General features: G+C 39.5%; 2 protein-coding genes across 2 annotated transcripts in view; one reads left to right on the top strand and one right to left on the bottom strand.

The window, feature by feature from the left end:
• Positions 1 to 18,747, bottom strand: part of LOC117987085 (disintegrin and metalloproteinase domain-containing protein 10 homolog) — a 201,599-nt gene that overhangs the window by 126,920 nt on the left and 55,932 nt on the right. The window lies entirely within an intron of this gene.
• LOC117987089 (2-oxoglutarate dehydrogenase complex component E1-like) lies at positions 565 to 18,573 on the top strand. Its single transcript, XM_034974042.2, has 21 exons — positions 565 to 661; positions 1,184 to 1,309; positions 1,473 to 1,557; positions 1,906 to 1,991; positions 3,297 to 3,438; positions 4,339 to 4,417; positions 4,716 to 4,892; positions 6,249 to 6,397; positions 6,752 to 6,837; positions 7,466 to 7,645; positions 8,113 to 8,293; positions 8,847 to 9,065; positions 9,723 to 9,916; positions 10,394 to 10,522; positions 12,181 to 12,302; positions 14,064 to 14,176; positions 15,547 to 15,734; positions 16,153 to 16,249; positions 16,921 to 17,113; positions 17,435 to 17,731; positions 18,421 to 18,573. Exons 1-21 carry the CDS (start codon positions 599 to 601, stop codon positions 18,515 to 18,517), a joined length of 3,003 nt encoding a protein of 1,000 aa, XP_034829933.1. The 5' UTR covers positions 565 to 598; the 3' UTR covers positions 18,518 to 18,573.

Raw genomic sequence — 18,747 nt, 5'->3', positions numbered from 1 at the left:
TGTTTTTGTAATTTCTTCATTATGTATGCTGTGGATTATGACATAGTTGTAATAAAACACTTTAAAAGTACATTTTTTTTACTTCATCTAATAGCTTAGAAAAAAAATAAGTAAAAACATAACTTAAATCTTTGTATGGTTTTCACAGTATAATATAAAAATTTATTTCTAAAAATTATAGCATTTTAAAAAGTTTTTACTTGTTTTATTCCAGTTTTGTTATGGCCGCTTTCCAATCGCCATAAATAATAATCTTTAACTGTGGAATAAACTCCTCGGTTAAAGATTATTTGGCGATTGAAATGCGGGCCTAATATAGAAAAAAAAAAAATACGGGGTTCGTTATTTCGCGCCAAAAGTTTAATTCTATGGAATCACTAATAGATGGCGTGACGGTGCATAGTCTGCACTTTATTTGTATGTAGTTGGGCTTCTTCTCCTGGAGTAAATGTGTTCTGTGATTTTACGAAAGCATTCCATTTTCAAAAAACCATAGACCTTTTTCTGTCAACAAAACTTAAAGTAATACAAAATAAATAATATATTTTTAATACATGAATTATTATTAATTTGTCGGCTGTAAAGTTTAAGTTTAAACATGGCCTTAACAACAGCATTTCAAATACTTAAAGCATCACCGATGCGTGTTACTAACTCAACGGTAAGCGTTTTCATGAATAAGTGATAGATGCAGTGATCCATGAACCGTTCTTGTATCAACTGCAGGTCGTAGACACTTCGATTGCAATGGTCTAGCGTTGTAGGATTAGATATTATCTTTCCGTGATCACTTTATTAGATCGTTACTACGGTATATTGTACTATTTCACTGAGACGACTTGTGATGGAAGACGGGTTGCGGGAGAGTGACGACGTGTGTCCCAGCGGTGGGTCTGATTCAGAAGACACCCGCTGGCGGAGTAACGAGGAGAGAGAGGTCGGTCAATTGTGCTCCGTCGTCAGTGGTGGGATGGAGCTTCGTGAGGTTTTAGTCGGTAGGAGTCCGACATAACTACTGTGCTCCCCGTGGCCGGTGGTATCCATGATGGATTTTCCTCACGAAAAAAAAAACTGTTACGAAAAAAAGTTGCAGTGATAGATTTACTTACAGATTGGAAAGCACTTGTACAATTTAATTTGAATAAAAATCCTTCAATTCCAGTCATATTGATTTTTTTTCTAGTATATAAAATACGTTTCAAAAAGACTACAGCACTCCAAAGCGGAAACGTTTTTGAGTGGAACCAATACGAATTACTTAGAAGCTCAATACTTAGATTGGAAAAATTCTAAAGGTCCTGTGAATCAGGTACGAGTTTTGAAACTATGAAAGTTTGTGTTATCATCAAATCCAATATCTAAATTGATTTTTTATAGATCAAAATAAACATAGTAATCGAGATATCGCTTTTTAGACATCTATTTTTAAAAGCAAAACTTATTTTCACTTTAATTCATGATTTGGTTTTTAGTCATGGGATGGATTATACGAAAGCGTCAGCGGTCCTGCACTGAAAATCGAAGATTTTGAGGATGAGTTTAGTCCCCGTGCCAGTAGTAAGCTCGCAAACCAAATACATATAACATAACTAGCCTTAAACTTTTTATTGTTTGCCTTTTAAATCCATTTATCATCTTGACGTTGCACAAACATGCGGTTTTTGAAGAGTCAAATCTTGACCCGGATTTATCAAGTACTTCTACTGAACCGATTCTTATGGAACTTCGCACACCAAATTCATTCCCATGATAATATAGTATTAGGTAGGTACTTATGACGTGTTAAACCACCACAGTCCACCTAAACGTTGTGGCGGAGGACTTGTCATCTGTAGGTAAAATACAAATGTTAAAAAATATGGTAATTTAAAGAAATTAAGAAAATCATAATATTTTGGATTACAGAACCCAAAAAGAAGACGGAAGGTAAAGAGGCTACAGAAAGAATCAAGATGCATTTGGCTGTGATGAGTCTTATCCGGAGCTATCAGGTGGGTCATTTATTTCATCCTTTTCACAGCGAACATTATAAAGAGCGTGGCGCTAAGAGTGAAGCCACATGATGCGTTGACCGTGCGAGGCCTGAGCGGTGCCGCTGCGTCATCCTACATAGAAATCGCTGTACCATGCCACACGATGCGTTATGACGTCGTGCGGCACCGCACCGCACGCGCAACGGACTTGGGACCAGAAAGATAAGGCAGGGAGGGGTGGTTACAACGCCATACTGTTTGCTGGAACGGCAACGCAGTGCCCATGTGGCACCCAATACTCAAATCCACAGCGGTGCGGCGCCGCAACGCACCGGAAGCACATCGTGTGGCCTTACTCTTAGATAGAAAGTTTTTTGGTAGAAACCCACAGATCACGCCTAATGATCGGTGTTGAACCCAGCGTCAGTGATTACCGCAAAGTGGTATCAACCGACTGAAATCGCCAGTTCACTACTTAACACGGGTCTCCTCTCAGGCCACGACGCTAGACAAGTGAGATTTGGCCGACTTCACATATCTTCGAGGACATTATGGAAAACTCTCAGGCAAGCAGTTTCCTCACGATCTTTGACCGTTAAAACAAGATATAACTATAGTCATATCATAATTTATCATCATGATTTATGATGCAACTCTTACGGTAAAAGAAAGAAAACTTAACAAAACATAACCTTCCGTAGTTCGATAAAAAAAACCGGCCAAGTGCGAGTCAGGCTCGCACACTGAGGGTTCCGTACTATAGTCGTATTTTTTCGACATTATGCACGATAATTCAAACACTATGATGCATAAAAATAAATAAAAATCTGTTTTAGAATGCACAGGTAAAGCCCTTTCATATGATACCCCACTTGATATAGTTATCTTACTTCGAATATTGAAAATAATATTATTAGTGCATGACCACAATTTAATTTTTTTTTGTGTGATCTAAACCTAAATTCACGGTTTTCAGATTTTTCACCTAAAGCCAGCTATAAGACCCACCTACCTGCCAAATTTCATGATTCTAGGTCAACGGGAAGTACCCTGTAAGTTTCTTGACAGACAGGCAGACACCATCGAACAAGCAATGATACATTTTATTTATTTTTTTCCACATATTCACGCTTTTCAGATTTTGCCTTTACATTGCTACTTTCACGATTCTAGGTCAACAGGAAGGAACCCTTATAATTTTGATTCCTTTGACGGGTCTTGACAAACAAGACAGACAACGAAGTGAATAAATACCCTGGGTTCCTCTTTTACTCTAGAGATACGGTACCCTGAAAACATTATGTAGAGATAGTAAATAAACAGGTACGCGGACATCTACTGGCAAAAACCGATCCACTGAATATGACGATAGCTGCTAATTGGATACTGAAGAATCAAGTCCCGCCGTTAGAGTTGAAAGGATTGGAATGTAAAATAGTGTCGCGAGAACTTGGCACTACTCTAGGTATGAAATTAGAAGGAAAGAAAGAAGAAAAAAAACGTTTATTTCTTAAACTGTGCCAGACATCAAGGTGGTATCAAGGGGCGGACCAACAAATTCCTGAAAGGCCGGCACCGCATAGGCGGTACCTCTGGTGTTACAGATGTTCATGGGCGGCGGTAATCACTTAACATCAGATGACCCGCCTGCTCGTTTGCTCGCTATTTTTAATTTATAAAATTACATGTTATGCCTAAGAGTTGGTTATACTGCCGCGTCCTCCACTTAAGCATTAAAGCCAACAATGCCTCGAGCAGAAGAAGCACCGGATATATAAAAGGAAAAGTGACTGACTGACTGACTAATCTATCAACGCACAGGACTAAACTACTGGACGGTTCAGGCTGAAATTTGGCACGCAGATAGCTATTATGACGCAGACATCCGCTTCAAGAGACCTATGTCCAGCAGTGGACGTCTAACGGTTGATGATGATGATGATGATGAAGAATCAATACTTATAATAACTGCAACTGGACAATTTCTGTACATCCGAACTCATATTATAAATTTGAAAGTGTGTTTGTTTGTTGGTTCATCCTTATTCAACCACGTCGCAATGGGGCAACGGGTCGACGTCATTTTTTGCATGGATATAGTCCTCAGATATAGTTTATAGTTCAACTACTATTTATCCCGGAAAATCAAATGGTTCCCACGGGATTCTTAAAAAACAAATAGTTCATGTCCGTCCCTGGGATACAAGCTATCTCTGTATCAAACGTCAAAACCAATTCAATAGATGGGCCGTGAAACACACACTCTAGCATTTAAAGTACCTTTAAAGTTTTCTTTAGACTTTTTTTCTATAAGGAGGTTTTACAGTTATATATATATTTGTAATCTCATATTCTGTCATCTAAGGTGAGGCTCAAATGGATGATGTTTTCGAGCTACCTGAAAGAACTTTCATTGGCGGTAAAGAGTCAGCCTTATCACTGAGGTAATTTCTTAGGCATTACTTTTTTTATAATAAGAGGCACCACCTATTTATTGTACTACATACATATTATTTTTATTTTCAGAAAATAGTTTAAACTTAATAAAAATATTATAATATTTATCGAGGTACGCACTCGTTCAGTGGGGCGCATCAAATCGGCACAAAAATAACCACGACGTCCAGCGTACCTGAATATGTCCCTTAATTTTATTCCTATAACGACAAAAAAAAGATTCCGACGAATTGAGAACCTACTCTTTTTTTGAAGTCGGTTAATAATGAGTTTAAATATTTTCAGAGACATAGTAAATCGGTTGGAAACAGCGTATTGCGGTTCAATAGGCGTAGAGTACATGCACTTGTACGATTTGGACGCGATCCAGTTCATACGGGAGCGGCTCGAGGCGCCTGGCGCGTTCGACAAGACCGTGGAGGAGAAACGAGAAATTATGCGACGTCTTACCAAAGCTGTGTTGTTAGTTGTAACATTTGTCATCATCATTATCCCCTCGTATAAACTATAAGATGCCTGAACGCGCTCGGCGAAGGCACTCGGCGAACAGGTACAGGGTCACCATACCAATTACGAGCAGTCCGCGCTGGTCTAGTATCAATTTTCAATCATCCGACCCATTGCCGCGTCCATTACTGAGCACGGGTCTCCTCTCAGAATGAGAATAGTTTGGGCGTCTATCACGCTGACCAAGTGCGGAATGGCAGACTTCACACACCTTTGAGAAAATTATGGAGAGCACTCCATAATCTTGGCGCAATTCCTGAAACAATGGTTGGGCAACTTTTAGGACACGGATGTGTCTAACAACTAGATTATCGAGCAATTATAGCCAAAAATGGAGGTTTTGTATTTTCATCTTTAAAACGTGAAAGTAATTTTCTGAGCAATCTAATAAATCAAAAAGTTCAAATAAAGCAATAGGTAATACGTCAAGAGACGAAAAAGCTTTCAGGTAAAAGTGGACATTTTCGAGCCTCAATTTAATTCATTTCTTAATACATGCTCTTTGCTTTAATATTCGTATTATTGAAAAGGACAAAATTATAATTAATTTTTCACTAAAAATTGGATGAAATTTTTTCGACTTCGTGGTTTTAAGAGCTTTTGTTTTCGAGTACTTGGCTGGCACTCTGCCATACCATGTTCAGATTACTTCCAATTAATGATTAAAACATGACAGGAAAAATAAGCGAATTTAAGCGAATAATAACATTTCAGTTAAATTTTAACTTCGTTAGAAATTATTTATCGAAAACCATTTGTTTATAAATTAATTATTCTTTGTAAAATTAAAAAAAAATCATTAGTATTTTAATCCACAAACAAAATAGGGTTATCTTTTTCATGCAAATAAACATGATGTTTGTTGTGATTTGTAATATTGTGGTGTATAGTAATCTTAATAAAAATGGTGCAAAATTAAGTAAGAACATAATTCTTACCGAGCGACTATGAGAGCCGAAATGGCCTAACGGTTTTTAGGGTTCCGTAATCCGTACCTCAACAGGAAAAAGTATATAAAAATATATTAAAATAGCTGTTAACCAACTCACATCAACTAAAAACCGTAAGTTAAGTTTAGTTTCAGTGTAAGCCTCATTGACCGTACAGATTCATTACCTATGCTGCTATTGAAACAATGAAACATAAATCAATTTTAGGCCAATAACTATAGCGCTATACCATTTACAGCAATTTTAATAAAATCATTTTTGAAAATAAAAAATCAGGCCGATCTGGTTCTGACTGCCTATAGTATATGTCAGCTATGAAAAAACAATTATTGGATAAATGAACAATTGTTACTATTTAAAGCCTCGAAAAGTATTTTGCGACCAAGTGGCCAGCGGAGAAACGTTTTGGATTAGAAGGTGGAGAGAGCATGATCGCGATGTTGGAAGAAATCGTCGACACGAGCACAAAGTTAGGAGTTGAGTCAATCGTCATGGCTATGCAACATCGAGGTATGTGGACACGTCTTTAGTTAACACATATTGTAAACCTTCGTGGTTTTTCGCCGTGTCACAAAGTAGATTGTTTATGCTTATAATAAAAACCATAGCTGTTACTTTATCACAGCGTAGGCTTTTTAAAAATCCGACAAGGTACTTCTCGTTGACCTAGAATCATGAAATTCGGCAGGTACCAGGCTAGGTAGCAAATAGTAATGTCTTAGAGCGTAAGTAAAGGGAAAAATCCGAAAACTGTGTGGATACATCACAAAAAAATAATTAAAAGTGTTATTTAATGTACGATGGTACAGAACCCTTCGTGTACGGGTCCAACTCACACTTGACCGAGTTTTTATTTTATTTCAGGACGACTGAATATGTTAGTCAACGTGTGTCGAAAGCAGTTGACGGATATCTTTGCTCAGTTCAAACCTATGGAACCCAAAGAGCCGGTATAGTTTCATAAATTGTTTTATTTCTTGATCTGTAAGTAACTGAAAATCTAAACTCTAAAAGTAGAATCATCCTTCCCTTCCTTGAGTCCTTAAGTATGGGTTGCCTGGAAGAGATCACTTTAGTGATAAGGTCACCCTTTGTTTTTTAAGTGTATCCTGTATTCTTACTCTCTGTAAATCTATTAACAATAAAGTTGTTTTAAATTAAATTAAATTAAATCCTTTCACGATATGCCCTTCTTGTTATTCTGTCAATTTAGTTGGGTTTGAAGGTTTGTGAGGGGCGTGTGGCCATATTGTGATATCAATTAATGCGATTATAAGCAACTTTGACCCAAGTCGATACCTAGATGGGTAACCGACTTTAGAGGTCGGTATTCGGGCTATTAGTTTACTCCGTGTCTCGGAGAGCATTTTGACTTCTCTTAATCAAGAATATGCGGAACTATCTGCGAATCCACCGCATTTTTATCCCAAGAAAACTCTTACCATTATGTGGTTAATGGGAAGGGGACAGGGCCCTCAGCAATGAGGAATGCGACTCAGAGAGAGAGAGAAAGGAAGATTTGTGTACGTACAAACTACGACCGAATAGACAATAACAGTATTTTTGGCTCTTGCTCAGGGTTCGGGCGATGTGAAATACCATCTCGGCACGTTTATACACCGGTTCATACGGAAGACTAACAAGTATATCAAAGTATCGATGAGTTGCAATCCCTCACATTTGGAGGTGGTCTCTCCCGTAGTGGTGGGGAAGGCACGCGCTGAACAACATTGGAAGGGGGACTGTAATGGAGAAAAGGTAACCTGGCTAATAAAGAAACACCCACCTAGGTATTAGTATAACCAGATAGTCAAACGAGTCGCAGGGAGCTGCTAGGCACAAGCATTATAACAAGACCTGCGGAGCGATTCGCTAACTCACTGCATAATTTGCAGACATGTGCGATAGCGGAGGCAGCATGGCATGCTTTCGACATCCAATTTCGCACCGCTGCTGCTACACTGAATAATCTTAAAAGGGCCTTAGTTACATTAGAACATTTTATGCTGATTGCATATAACGGACGATCCGAACGCGCCAAAGACAACGCATTTTTAGAAGTGAAAATCCGAATGGCGCAGGTCAGGTGCAGACGACATAATATTCGGGCAAAGATACTGCCGTTTTTTGCTTTTTAATACTGGAAAATTTGTTGCGATCCGTGCGACTGCCGGTTCTTTCTGGCCATGCGATCAGCGTTAATATGGATGAATTATTCTACCTAGGTAATGGCAATAGTAATGCACGGAGACGCGGCGTTCGCTGGGCAGGGCGTGGTGTACGAGACGATGCAGCTGGGCAACCTTAAGTACTTCAGCACACACGGCGCCATTCACATCGTGTGCAACAATCAGATTGGGTATACCACCGACCCTCGATTCAGCAGGAGCGTGCCCTATTGTTCAGGTATTATATTACCTAGGTAATGGCAATTGTAATGGACGGAGACGTGGCGTACACCGGTCAGGGTGTGGTGTACGAGACGACGCAACTGGTTAACTTCAAGTACTTCAACATGCACGGCGCCATTCACATCGTGTGCAACAACCAGATTAGGTACACCACCGACCCTCGAGTCAGCAGGAGCGTGCCCTATTGTTTAAGTATTCAATTCGTTGTTAAACTACATTAAAACCATGACACTTACACAAATACAGCAATCCATAGCCACAAGGCCGGAAGATCAAAACTGGGGAAGCATCGAATGAGAAGAAGAAGAAGTAAGGGGGCAGAAGTAATACCGCACTCTTCTTTGGCTTAGGCCAACCGAAGAAAACGGCACTTCTGGAGTTATAAACCACCAGGGAGCGCTGCATGTGATAGTTTAAACAAATCGCTTGTACTTCCAAAGTTACAAAGCATTATTATTTATCAGCTATCAAGAAGTGCTGCAGCCGTTATTTTTGAAAAATTTAACTTCACCTAAACGTAAATTTTTCACGTAAAACATGTGTTCCAGACGTAGCTAAGGCCTTCGATGCGCCAGTTTTTCACGTTAATGGAGATGACGCTGAAGCAGTGGCGCATACGGCTCGAATGGCGATTGAGTACCGCTGTCAATTCAAGAAGGATGTTGTAATAGACTTCGTGTGCTACCGACGCTTCGGCCACAGCGAGGAGGACGAGCCCATGTTCACGCAACCCTTCATGTACAAGAAGATCAGGAGCATGAAGACAGGTAGGCACCTATAGTGCTTCTGTATCACGAATTAGGCTGCAGCGTAGCTGGTGGTACGATACGACTGGCGATCAAGTACCGCTGCCAGTTCAAGAAGAACGTTGTGATAGACTTCGTGTACTACCGACGCTTCGGCCACAGCGAAGAAGACGAGCCCATGTTCACGCAACCCTTCATGTACAAGAAGATCAGAAGCATGAAGACTCGTAATATATCGTTGCCATAATAATGTCGTCCTGACTTTTCGGCCACGACAGCCAATCAGAAGTGTTCCTTCGACGTGATAAATATTGGTGACCTTGGCAGACCTTGCTCCTTCTACGGATTGATTCTGTTAGAAGCATACTATATATTGTGGTGACAAAACTTCTGCAATGGGATATTTTTCTTTTGTATTAATAATTGACTTATTTTCTCTTATATTTTCATGTTTTAGGTTAAGCTTTTTCCCGCAACTTTGTCCGATGACCTAGAGAGCCTGCAAAATGCAAATTCTACTACTAACTACTACTTAAGTGAAAGAATTTTCAGCGTCAGATCTAGTTCTAGAGATTATCCCCAATTACAAACTAACCTTACTCGTCTAACTCTTTATTATAATAGTATGTGATTACATGTAGCACAAAACATTTAATTATTATTTATTTTTTGGTAAAGTTGACAAAATATACGAAGAGAAGCTAAAAGCGGAAGGCGTTGTGACGGACGCTGACATCAAGAAGTGGGAAAAGGAATACACGGATACTCTGAACAAGCACTTCGAACTTGCGAAGAAGGTCACGAAACTGAGCATTATGGACTGGGTGGACACGCCTTGGACTGGATTCTTTGAATCAGTCGATCCCAATAAGGTGTTTAGCATAATATATCTAAACTATTGTTTTCTAGATGATGCTCGTGACTTTGTTCAGATGGATTTCATTATTTGAAACATCCGTGGGTACTGGGTATGCTTTGATTTTGCAGGATACAAAGTAGGTTATAATCGTCTCCGATGTATAAGCTGTACCAAATGCTAAAATCGGTTAAGTGAATGGGCCGTGTAAATATAATAGACAGACAGATAGAGAAACACTACCTAGTATGAATTTAAATTATAGTACGTGACAGGATGGCAATTGGGGTATGAGGCGGAGGGACACCCGAATGTCACTCGCGATCGCCCGTACCGAGTTAGCGCAGGGGCTGTGCGTGTGTGCAGGGCGTTCTCTCCCCGATTGATATCTCATTCTGTCGCGTACTATACATTACTGAGTTTTGTAAATATTATGAATCTAATAAAAATGGCTTTTTTATAACCTTTTTGATTTTTGTTTTCTATTTATTAGGTCAAAGATACAGGCATCAGTGAATCGGCGATTACAACAATATCAAAACACTTTTGCAAGCCACCAGAACCATGGGCATTCGAAATTCACAAAGGCATTCACAAAATGTTGGAAAAACGAGCTAAAATGGTTAGTATTATAATTTTTAGGGTTCCGTACCTCAAAAGGATAAAGGATCACTTTGTCTGTCGTGTCTGTCAAGAAAACCTAGAGGGCTTCCCGTTGACCTGAACTCATGAAATTTGGCAGGTAGGTAGGTCTTATAGCACAAGTAAAGGGAAAAATCCGAAAACCGTAATTAGTATTTTCAATTTTCAAAGTAAGATAACTACCTATAACAAGTGGGGTATCATATGAAAGGGCTTTACTTGGAGATTCTAAAACAAATTTTTATTTATTTTTATGCGTAATAGTTTTTGATTTATTGTGCAAAATGTCGAATACCCGACTACGGAACCCTTGGTGCGCAAGTCTGACTCGCAGTACCTAGTCGGGCCAAGACGTTTAACACTTAATAAAACAAAACTCATCCGAAACATATTTACTTATATTAATTGTTATCCCCGATAAATATCTTGAGCTTGAGTCATGAAAGGCTATTTCCAAAATTACTAGTTTTATTTACCCATTCCGCTAATATCTGTATGTACAAACATAAAAGTTCTTTGAGTTTGATATGATATCAAACTCAATATTTTTTCTTAATAAAGCCTGCGGAGTGATTCTGGGATCAACACTAAATGATAGTCATAAAACTCATTTCACATTGGTTGGTCCTACATTGCTTCTTTACTGAGTGATATCACCTACAATAATTTTCATAGAAAACCAAAAACAAATGTCAAATGAGCTTGGCGGCTATCATTCAGTGAGTTAGCGAATCACCCGCCGCGCTGCACTGATCAAAGAAAACACGGTCTAGAACTGTCTTCTATCCCTATATATCGGAAGAACAAGCAAGGAACACAATAGTACTGATACTATTGTGATGTCCTGTGACTGGGGGAAGTGATGGGGTTAATTAAAAAACTCTTTTGCTATTTCTACCGCCGTGGATACGCCGCACGCTCGGTTCCGCTACCAGGCAGTGTCTGCCGTTACTAGCTGACTTACCCCCTCGCATCTCGCATCCCCCCGCGATACACCTTTGGGCTGGAGCACCCCAGTACCAACTCCTTCCATTTGATCGGATCCAAAGGCGGGCTGTTCGACTTGTGGACGATCCCAAACTAACCGGCTCGCTAGAAAGCCTGGAGCATCGCAGAGACGTTAGCTCTTTATGCGTGTTCTATCGCCTTTATAATGGGAAGTGCTCTGAAGAGCTTTTTGACCTCATTCCACCCTCATTTTTCTACAACCGCACCGCGCACTACCGTAAGGAATTTCACCCTCACCACCTGGTGCACTTCGACCGTCCGCTGTGCCAGATCCTTCTTTCCACGCACATGCAAACTGTGGAACTAACTCCCATCGGCGGTGTTCCCACTAGGTTACAACATGGGGTTGGTTACTCAAGGGACGGGACCAACAAATTCCTAAAAGGCCGGCAACGCATCGGTGGTTCCTCTGGTGCTCCAAATGTTCATGGGCGGCGGTAATCACTTAACATCAGATGACCCGCCTGCTCGTTTGCTCGCTTTCTCTATTAAAAAAAGCATTTATTTAGCATTCTATTTGTGTCATTTATGTATATTATTTTACATTGATCGTCACAACTATGACTGACTTTTGGTGGTAATAGGTACATGAATATTATATCATTTAGGAATATTTCACCAACGTTTTAGGTGAAGGATGGTATTGCTGACTGGGCGATGGGCGAAGCGTTAGCATACGGATCTCTGTTGCGGGACCAGATACACGTAAGGCTTACTGGTGAAGATGTCGAAAGAGGAACTATGGCACACAGGTGATCTTTTATTTTGATGTTGAATAAAAAGCTCCAAACATTATATTTATTGAAGTCTGTCATAAAATGAGCATCAGAGCATATAAATTAATATTCTGGGTTCCCTTTTTCTAACAATTTATTCATTGGTTTTGTGTACAATAAAGGTATTAGCTATGAACGAATGAATGTCGCCGGTAGCGTTGTCACACACAAAGAAAGTCAGATGTTAGTTTTGTTGGCACAAAGGTCTGCGACAAAGCGGGCCACTTTTATTCCTCTCGCTAAATTGATCATTTCGCCGCAGTTCGAACTAATCGAGCGGTGACCGACTTCCCTTGTATCGGGCGACTGACCCTGATTCGGAATTTTGAAGGGATGGCTACAAAATATCGATGTATCACAGTTAAACCCGTTTTCAATTTAAAGTAAAGTAAGGCCAACGAGACGAGAGAAAGGTTGTAAACAAACTGCCAACATTATTGCATACGAGAGATAAAGGCAGGGATAATTAACATTTACAATGTGTACGAGAGATGACAGAGATAATAATAATTATCTCTGTCCTGAACTTTCAATAATGTTGGCAGTTTATTCACATTCTTTCTCTTGACTCGTTGACATTACTACTTAACTGAAGTAGTTCAGACTGAAAGTCTTTGTAAAAACTAAGTAGTTTTGACGAATTCTGATCACTCCGACGTGACTCCGACTCTTTATAATAGTTTTTTTATTAAATTTAACAGCGTATTGTATTTGAACTTCGTTTAAAACGAAATCTAGTTTATCTTTGGGTTTGTTTTGCTTCCTGGTGGATTTTTATTTTGTATTATCTCTATTCTCAGCCCTTTTCTTAACACAGTCTCAGTTTAAAGTATTTCGTATAACGAGTAGGAATGTGATTCCTTAAAAGTTTCCTATCATTTCTACTTATAATTCTTTTTCGATTTTAACTTCGAACTTGTGTATAGGCTAGTAAAAATATATGAATAACTTAATGTCAATATCTACCTACTCTTTGCAACAATCGATAATATTAAATTTTATAAGTATATTTTTTTAACAAGCCCATCACTATTTTGTACCTCAATAACCGACTGCTCTAGGTTTAACGTAAAAGGCTCCAATTTCCGTTGCAGGACAATCGCTCCAGTTTTCTTTTTACCATTTCACATTTCGGTTTAACTTTGATTTAGCGCTATAAAGGCTAACAAAGACGAATCACCTACACACGAACGCTGGAAACCATTTCTTGATTGGTTTTTTAAAAGCTCTGGTTTTGTAAAAATATTCAATTCAAATTTCTTTATTGCGAATATGGGTAAACATATATTTAATTCTGATATTGAACCTGCGCAGTGGGTGATTTATAGTTCTTAATCGGGTGGTTTGGTGGTACGGTACGGTGATGACCAGGTTTAAAACAAATGGATTTAGGCCCATTTGGCGCTGAAATGTTTCGATGTTCGAATTCTACCACGTCGATGAGATATTAAGGTCTTATAATAACCCTACAGATAAATAAAATAATTTTCTTCTTCTTTTTATTTTGCTTTGTGGCAAATAAAATAATTAGTGTTACATGTCTTTGACTTAATATGTCATCTATCAATAATATGATTGGTCTCTTGAACGTGGATCTGCTCGCTCCGCTTTAGTGGACAGGCACTCTAAAGGCACCTGTGCTGGAAGCGGAGCGGAGCGGAGAAATGTTGACGCAGAGATGACGCAAATAAAATAACGCTTCCTGGATTGGCACTCTAAAGTGGTTAATTTTTGTAGGCATCACGTATATCATCACCAGAGTGTAGATGGCGCCACTTACCGAGTTCTCGACGTTTTATATCCAGACCAGGCTAAGTACAGCCTCCACAACAGCTCTCTGTGTGAATTTGGTGAGTTCCCTTACCTGTAACAACAAACACCTTAATGAAATTACTGTCATTATTCGGTAGGCACACATAACTGCAATTTGTAATCAATCAAGACAGTTCTTGCTTAAAGAAGAACGTCATAAAATTCATATCCATATAATATATATTTTTATTTTTATATTAGTTAAAAGTACATAGAGCAATAATAAAATCTCTTGGCCACCGTGATGAACTATGGTCAAATCCTCTCAGACCCGTGTTCAGTAGTGAACCGGCGATGGGTTGATCATGATGATGATAATGATGATGATGATGATGATGATGATGATGATGATGATGATGATGATGATGATGATGATGATGATGATGATGATGATGATGATGATGATGATGATGGTGATGATGGTGAGAGCAATAAGGCTCTGGAAGAGTATAATAATTTTGAATAACTTGATGAAAAAAGCTGTATTTCAAGAAGTACTGCCTAAAACTTTGGTAGCCATAAGAAAAAACTTAAAATTCTTTTAGAGATTGCTTATAAGAAACAACAAGAAACAAACGACAATTTTAAACGGAAAACAATTTGTTGCATCCGAAATATGAAAAATCTCTTTTGCATTACAGGGTAAAAACAGAACTGCCTGTTGCGAAACCAGATTCTAATCGACTTGTATCGCATGCCACTGAAATGCTCTCAAAGCGAATTGTTTGCATTCTCAAATCTAGATAGAATTTGCCTCCTACTCATGTTGAATTGACGTTAAATAGTATCCGGCAAGTTATTTAGGGATTTCTCAGTAATTATCGTTGAAACGACTGTTAATTACAAGCACTTAGAGACTGCATCGCTTCTTAAATCACACGCAATGGGTGCTTTGAACAACTTAACTCTAAATGTGCGTGTAGCTCGAAATGGCTTAAATTATTTGGCGTCTAAGTTTAAAACCTGTACCTAGGCCAGTATACACTGATTCGCGATTACCCAATTGTTATTATTGGCTGAATTTGCGTTACTCTTGCCAAACTGTAGATTGAACTTGTATTTTGGATTGGCAGAGTATCAGCCAGTTAGAATTATTGTTATTGCGATCACCTCATTGTAAATGTAAAATTAATACGTATACTCAGGCAAGGATAAGAAAATCAGTACTGTGTACGAAGTCAACCAAACAAGAGTAAAATGTGTATCACTATGGACAATCATTTAAAGTGCCACTTGGAACGATGCAACATGACAGTTATGTAAGAGAGTTTTGTATGCAGCTGTGAAAATCGTTTTTTGTCAAAAAAGTTGTCTGTACTCTCCTGGTTCTGCAATGACTGAATCCTACTAGAAATAATTCTACCTGATCTTTCAATGAATTTGACGTTATTATTGGCCTTTATTCCAGGTATCCTGGGTTTTGAAGTTGGCTACTCATACTCGAGCCCCTATTTGCTCACGATCTGGGAGGCGCAATATGGGGACTTCGCTGACGAAGCTCAGCCAGTATTTGACACTTTTATCTGCAACGGAGAGAGCAAGTGGATCTGTCAGTCTGGCCTTGTGATACAGCTGCCACATGGAATTGATGGAGCGGTTAGTTCAATCTCATCTTTCTTTTGCATTCTTGCATCAACAATGCATTCTGGCTAGAATTCACACGTGTACATGTGTACATGCAATGGCTGTTGGAAGGGCGCCAGCCAAGCAAAAGGTTTCTGCTGCATTATTGCATCAACTGTACATTCTGACTTAAATACTTGGCTTGCTATGGCAGCCAAGTTAAAGCAATTATGATCGTCACACTGCCTTTCTTTTGCATTCTGACATTAACTGTGCGTTCTGGCTAGAATGCACGGCTGGCTATTGGCTAATAGTGACTTTCCAACAGCCAAACAGGCGATTGCGATTCACATTTACTCCCGAAATTTTAAAGCTACAGTGCTATACAGATTCACATGTATTTACAGGGCTATAGTTTCAAAGACAAATTCAAAGATTTCTAATTTTCCAGGGTCCGGAGCATTCTTCTGCACGTGTCGAGCGTTACCTGCAGCAAGCTGATGATGATGAAGATAAAATTCCAAATCTTGACGACAAGGATATGTGGGGTAAAGTTTCTACGAAAATGACTAAGGATACGGTAGATAGTAGATTAGTTTAGTGTAGATATCAAGTCTAGAAACATTGAAATGAAAAAGAACTATGAATTCTTGGTCGTAGCACGCCATTACTCACTTTCGGTATATACAAACATAACCACCTTTTGCGCCAGATCTTTTTTCACGCACATACAAACTGTGGGACCAACTCTTTTAGGCGGTGTTCCCACTAGATTGTAATATGGGGTTATTCAAGGGGCAGATCAATAAATCTTGAAAGGTCGGCAACGCATTGGCGGTTCTTCTATTGTTGCAAATGTTCATGGGCGGCGGTAATCACTTAACATTAGGTGAGCTGCCTGCTTGTTTACTCGCTGTTTTTTTAATATAAAAAGACCAATTTGCTATCTAATATTTTGAGTCTTGTCTCCACGGATGGGCAAAACTGAGAATTTTTAGAAAAAATATTGCTAAATGCTTCCGAATGGTCAAATGAATCTCTGCTAACGGAAGAATGTGAAATAAGCAAAGGGTTTAATAAGCAAACCTATGTAAATGAAGTGTGAAGCTCTATTTAAACTTCACTTATGCACTAATTACATGGGCTTTCCACCAGGGACGTGTAGGCTCTTTCCTGGTAAAAAGCCTCAGTAAATTAATATAATATTTTCCTTTTCTAGTAAAACAACTCAGAAGTGCAAACTGGATAGTTTGCAACGTAACAACACCAGCCAACTATTTTCACCTGATGCGTCGGCAAATCGCGTTGCCCTTCCGTAAGCCAGTCGTCCTGATGACGCCAAAAATTGGCCTGAAGCACCCATACTACACCTCCCCCTTCAAGGACTTTCTACCAGGCACATGCTTTCAGAGGTATGAGTTTTGACGTCACCATAATCATCATCATTATCAACCGATGTCCACAGCTGGACATAGATCTCTTGTAGGGACTTTCACGCGCCACGGTCTTGCACCGCCTGAATCCAGCGACTCCCTGCAACGCGTTTGATGTCGTCTGTCTCTCTCTCAACAATGAGGAATAGGACTCAGAGAGAGACTAGCACGGTATGTTGTAATATTAACCAATAAGGTTTCGCAAAAACGCCCTGCCATGTCTTCTGCCGTACCATGGTTATCTTGGCATCTAGCTTTTACATCTAAATAACTCTATTATTTTATTCAATTTTGTACAAGGGCAATAAGAGAAAACGGCCCGGCAAGCAAGAAACCAAAAGAAGTAAAGAAACTCATCTTCTGTTCTGGAAAAGTAGCCATTACTATCGACGAACTGCGAAAAGAGAGGAAGATGGAAGACAAAATTGCTTTATGTAGGATCGAACAGGTGTATCCGTTCCCCTATGACATTGTCCTAAAAGAGATTTGCTGTTACGATAAGGCGACAGTGGTTTTCTGTCAAGAGGAACATAAGAATCAAGGTCCTTTGCCGTTTGTTAGGCCGAGGCTTGAGAATCTTCTAGGCAAAAAAATTCAGTAAGTACAAAAGTAAAGTTTTTTTTTCTCCATTACAAGTACCTAAGCCTCTCATCTGCAGGTAAGAGATGATGCAGAACAGTCTAACTTGCAAGGAGTCTGGTAATTTCTCATGATCATCATCGTGATTAACCCATCGCTAGTCCACTACTGAGCACGATCCCCTCGGAATGAGAAGGGTTTAGGCCATAATCTGCCACGCAGGCCCAGTGTGTATTGGCAAGCTTCACATACCTTTGTGGACATTACGGGGAACTCTCAGGCATGCAGGCTTCCTCACGATGTTTAACCTTCACCGTTAAAGCAAGTGATATTTAATTGGCAGTTTTTATGTAACCCATACCCCTTATCGCTTTCTACATGGCATCATACTGGAACACTAAATCGCTTGCCAGCACGGCTTTGCTTAGGGTGGTAACTAGTCACGGCCATAGCCTCCTACCAGACCAGACCAGCGACAATTTAGAAATTGTAAGATCCCATATTGCTCCTGCAGGGAACCGAAGGACCATCCACTTATAAGATCACAGCGCTTACCACTGCATCGGAATGATTTTGCAAAATTAATCGACTGAGTGGACACGATTTGTCATCATCATCTTTTCTTAACAGAATTGGTCTTGTGTGAGAAGTGTGAAAAAGTTAAAAGTATGGTTCTACTTCCGCCTCTAACATATTTTATTCTGTAGGATTATCACGCGGCCGCCCAGTGCAGCTTCCGCAACGGGAATCAAATGGATACACGCAAAGGAGCTTAAAGAATTAAAGGAGGCCATTATAGCTTAACTTGTTCTGTCTCGTATACGTTAAACATGAAAAATTGCTGTGAAGTCTGAAAAGTTTTTGTTTTTAGTCTCGTAGTTTAACGACATAATATGATGTAAATAGCGGGTAGGTACGAAAATAGCAAGAAAGCGAGTAGTTCGATACTGTTCGTGGCAGCTCTAACTTCACCTCTCGCAGCAACGCAGTCTTGTCGCTACCACGACTCATGGCAACTGGGTGAAAATATCGAT

The sequence above is a fragment of the Maniola hyperantus genome, chromosome 12 (assembly GCF_902806685.2).
Source record: "Maniola hyperantus chromosome 12, iAphHyp1.2, whole genome shotgun sequence".
Taxonomy (NCBI): domain Eukaryota; kingdom Metazoa; phylum Arthropoda; class Insecta; order Lepidoptera; family Nymphalidae; genus Maniola; species Maniola hyperantus.
The sequence above is the reverse complement of the archived record's forward strand: the minus strand, read 5'-3'. Positions and strand labels throughout refer to the sequence as shown.

Bases quoted from the DNA above. Each gene is read 5' to 3' on its own strand.
- LOC117987089 (XM_034974042.2), top strand. From the start codon at position 599: ATGGCCTTAACAACAGCATTTCAAATACTTAAAGCATCACCGATGCGT. The intron at 3,439-4,338 runs GTATGAAATTAG...CTGTCATCTAAG, and splicing joins AGAACTTGGCACTACTCTAG to GTGAGGCTCAAATGGATGAT. The intron at 6,838-7,465 runs GTATAGTTTCAT...GCTCTTGCTCAG, and splicing joins CTATGGAACCCAAAGAGCCG to GGTTCGGGCGATGTGAAATA.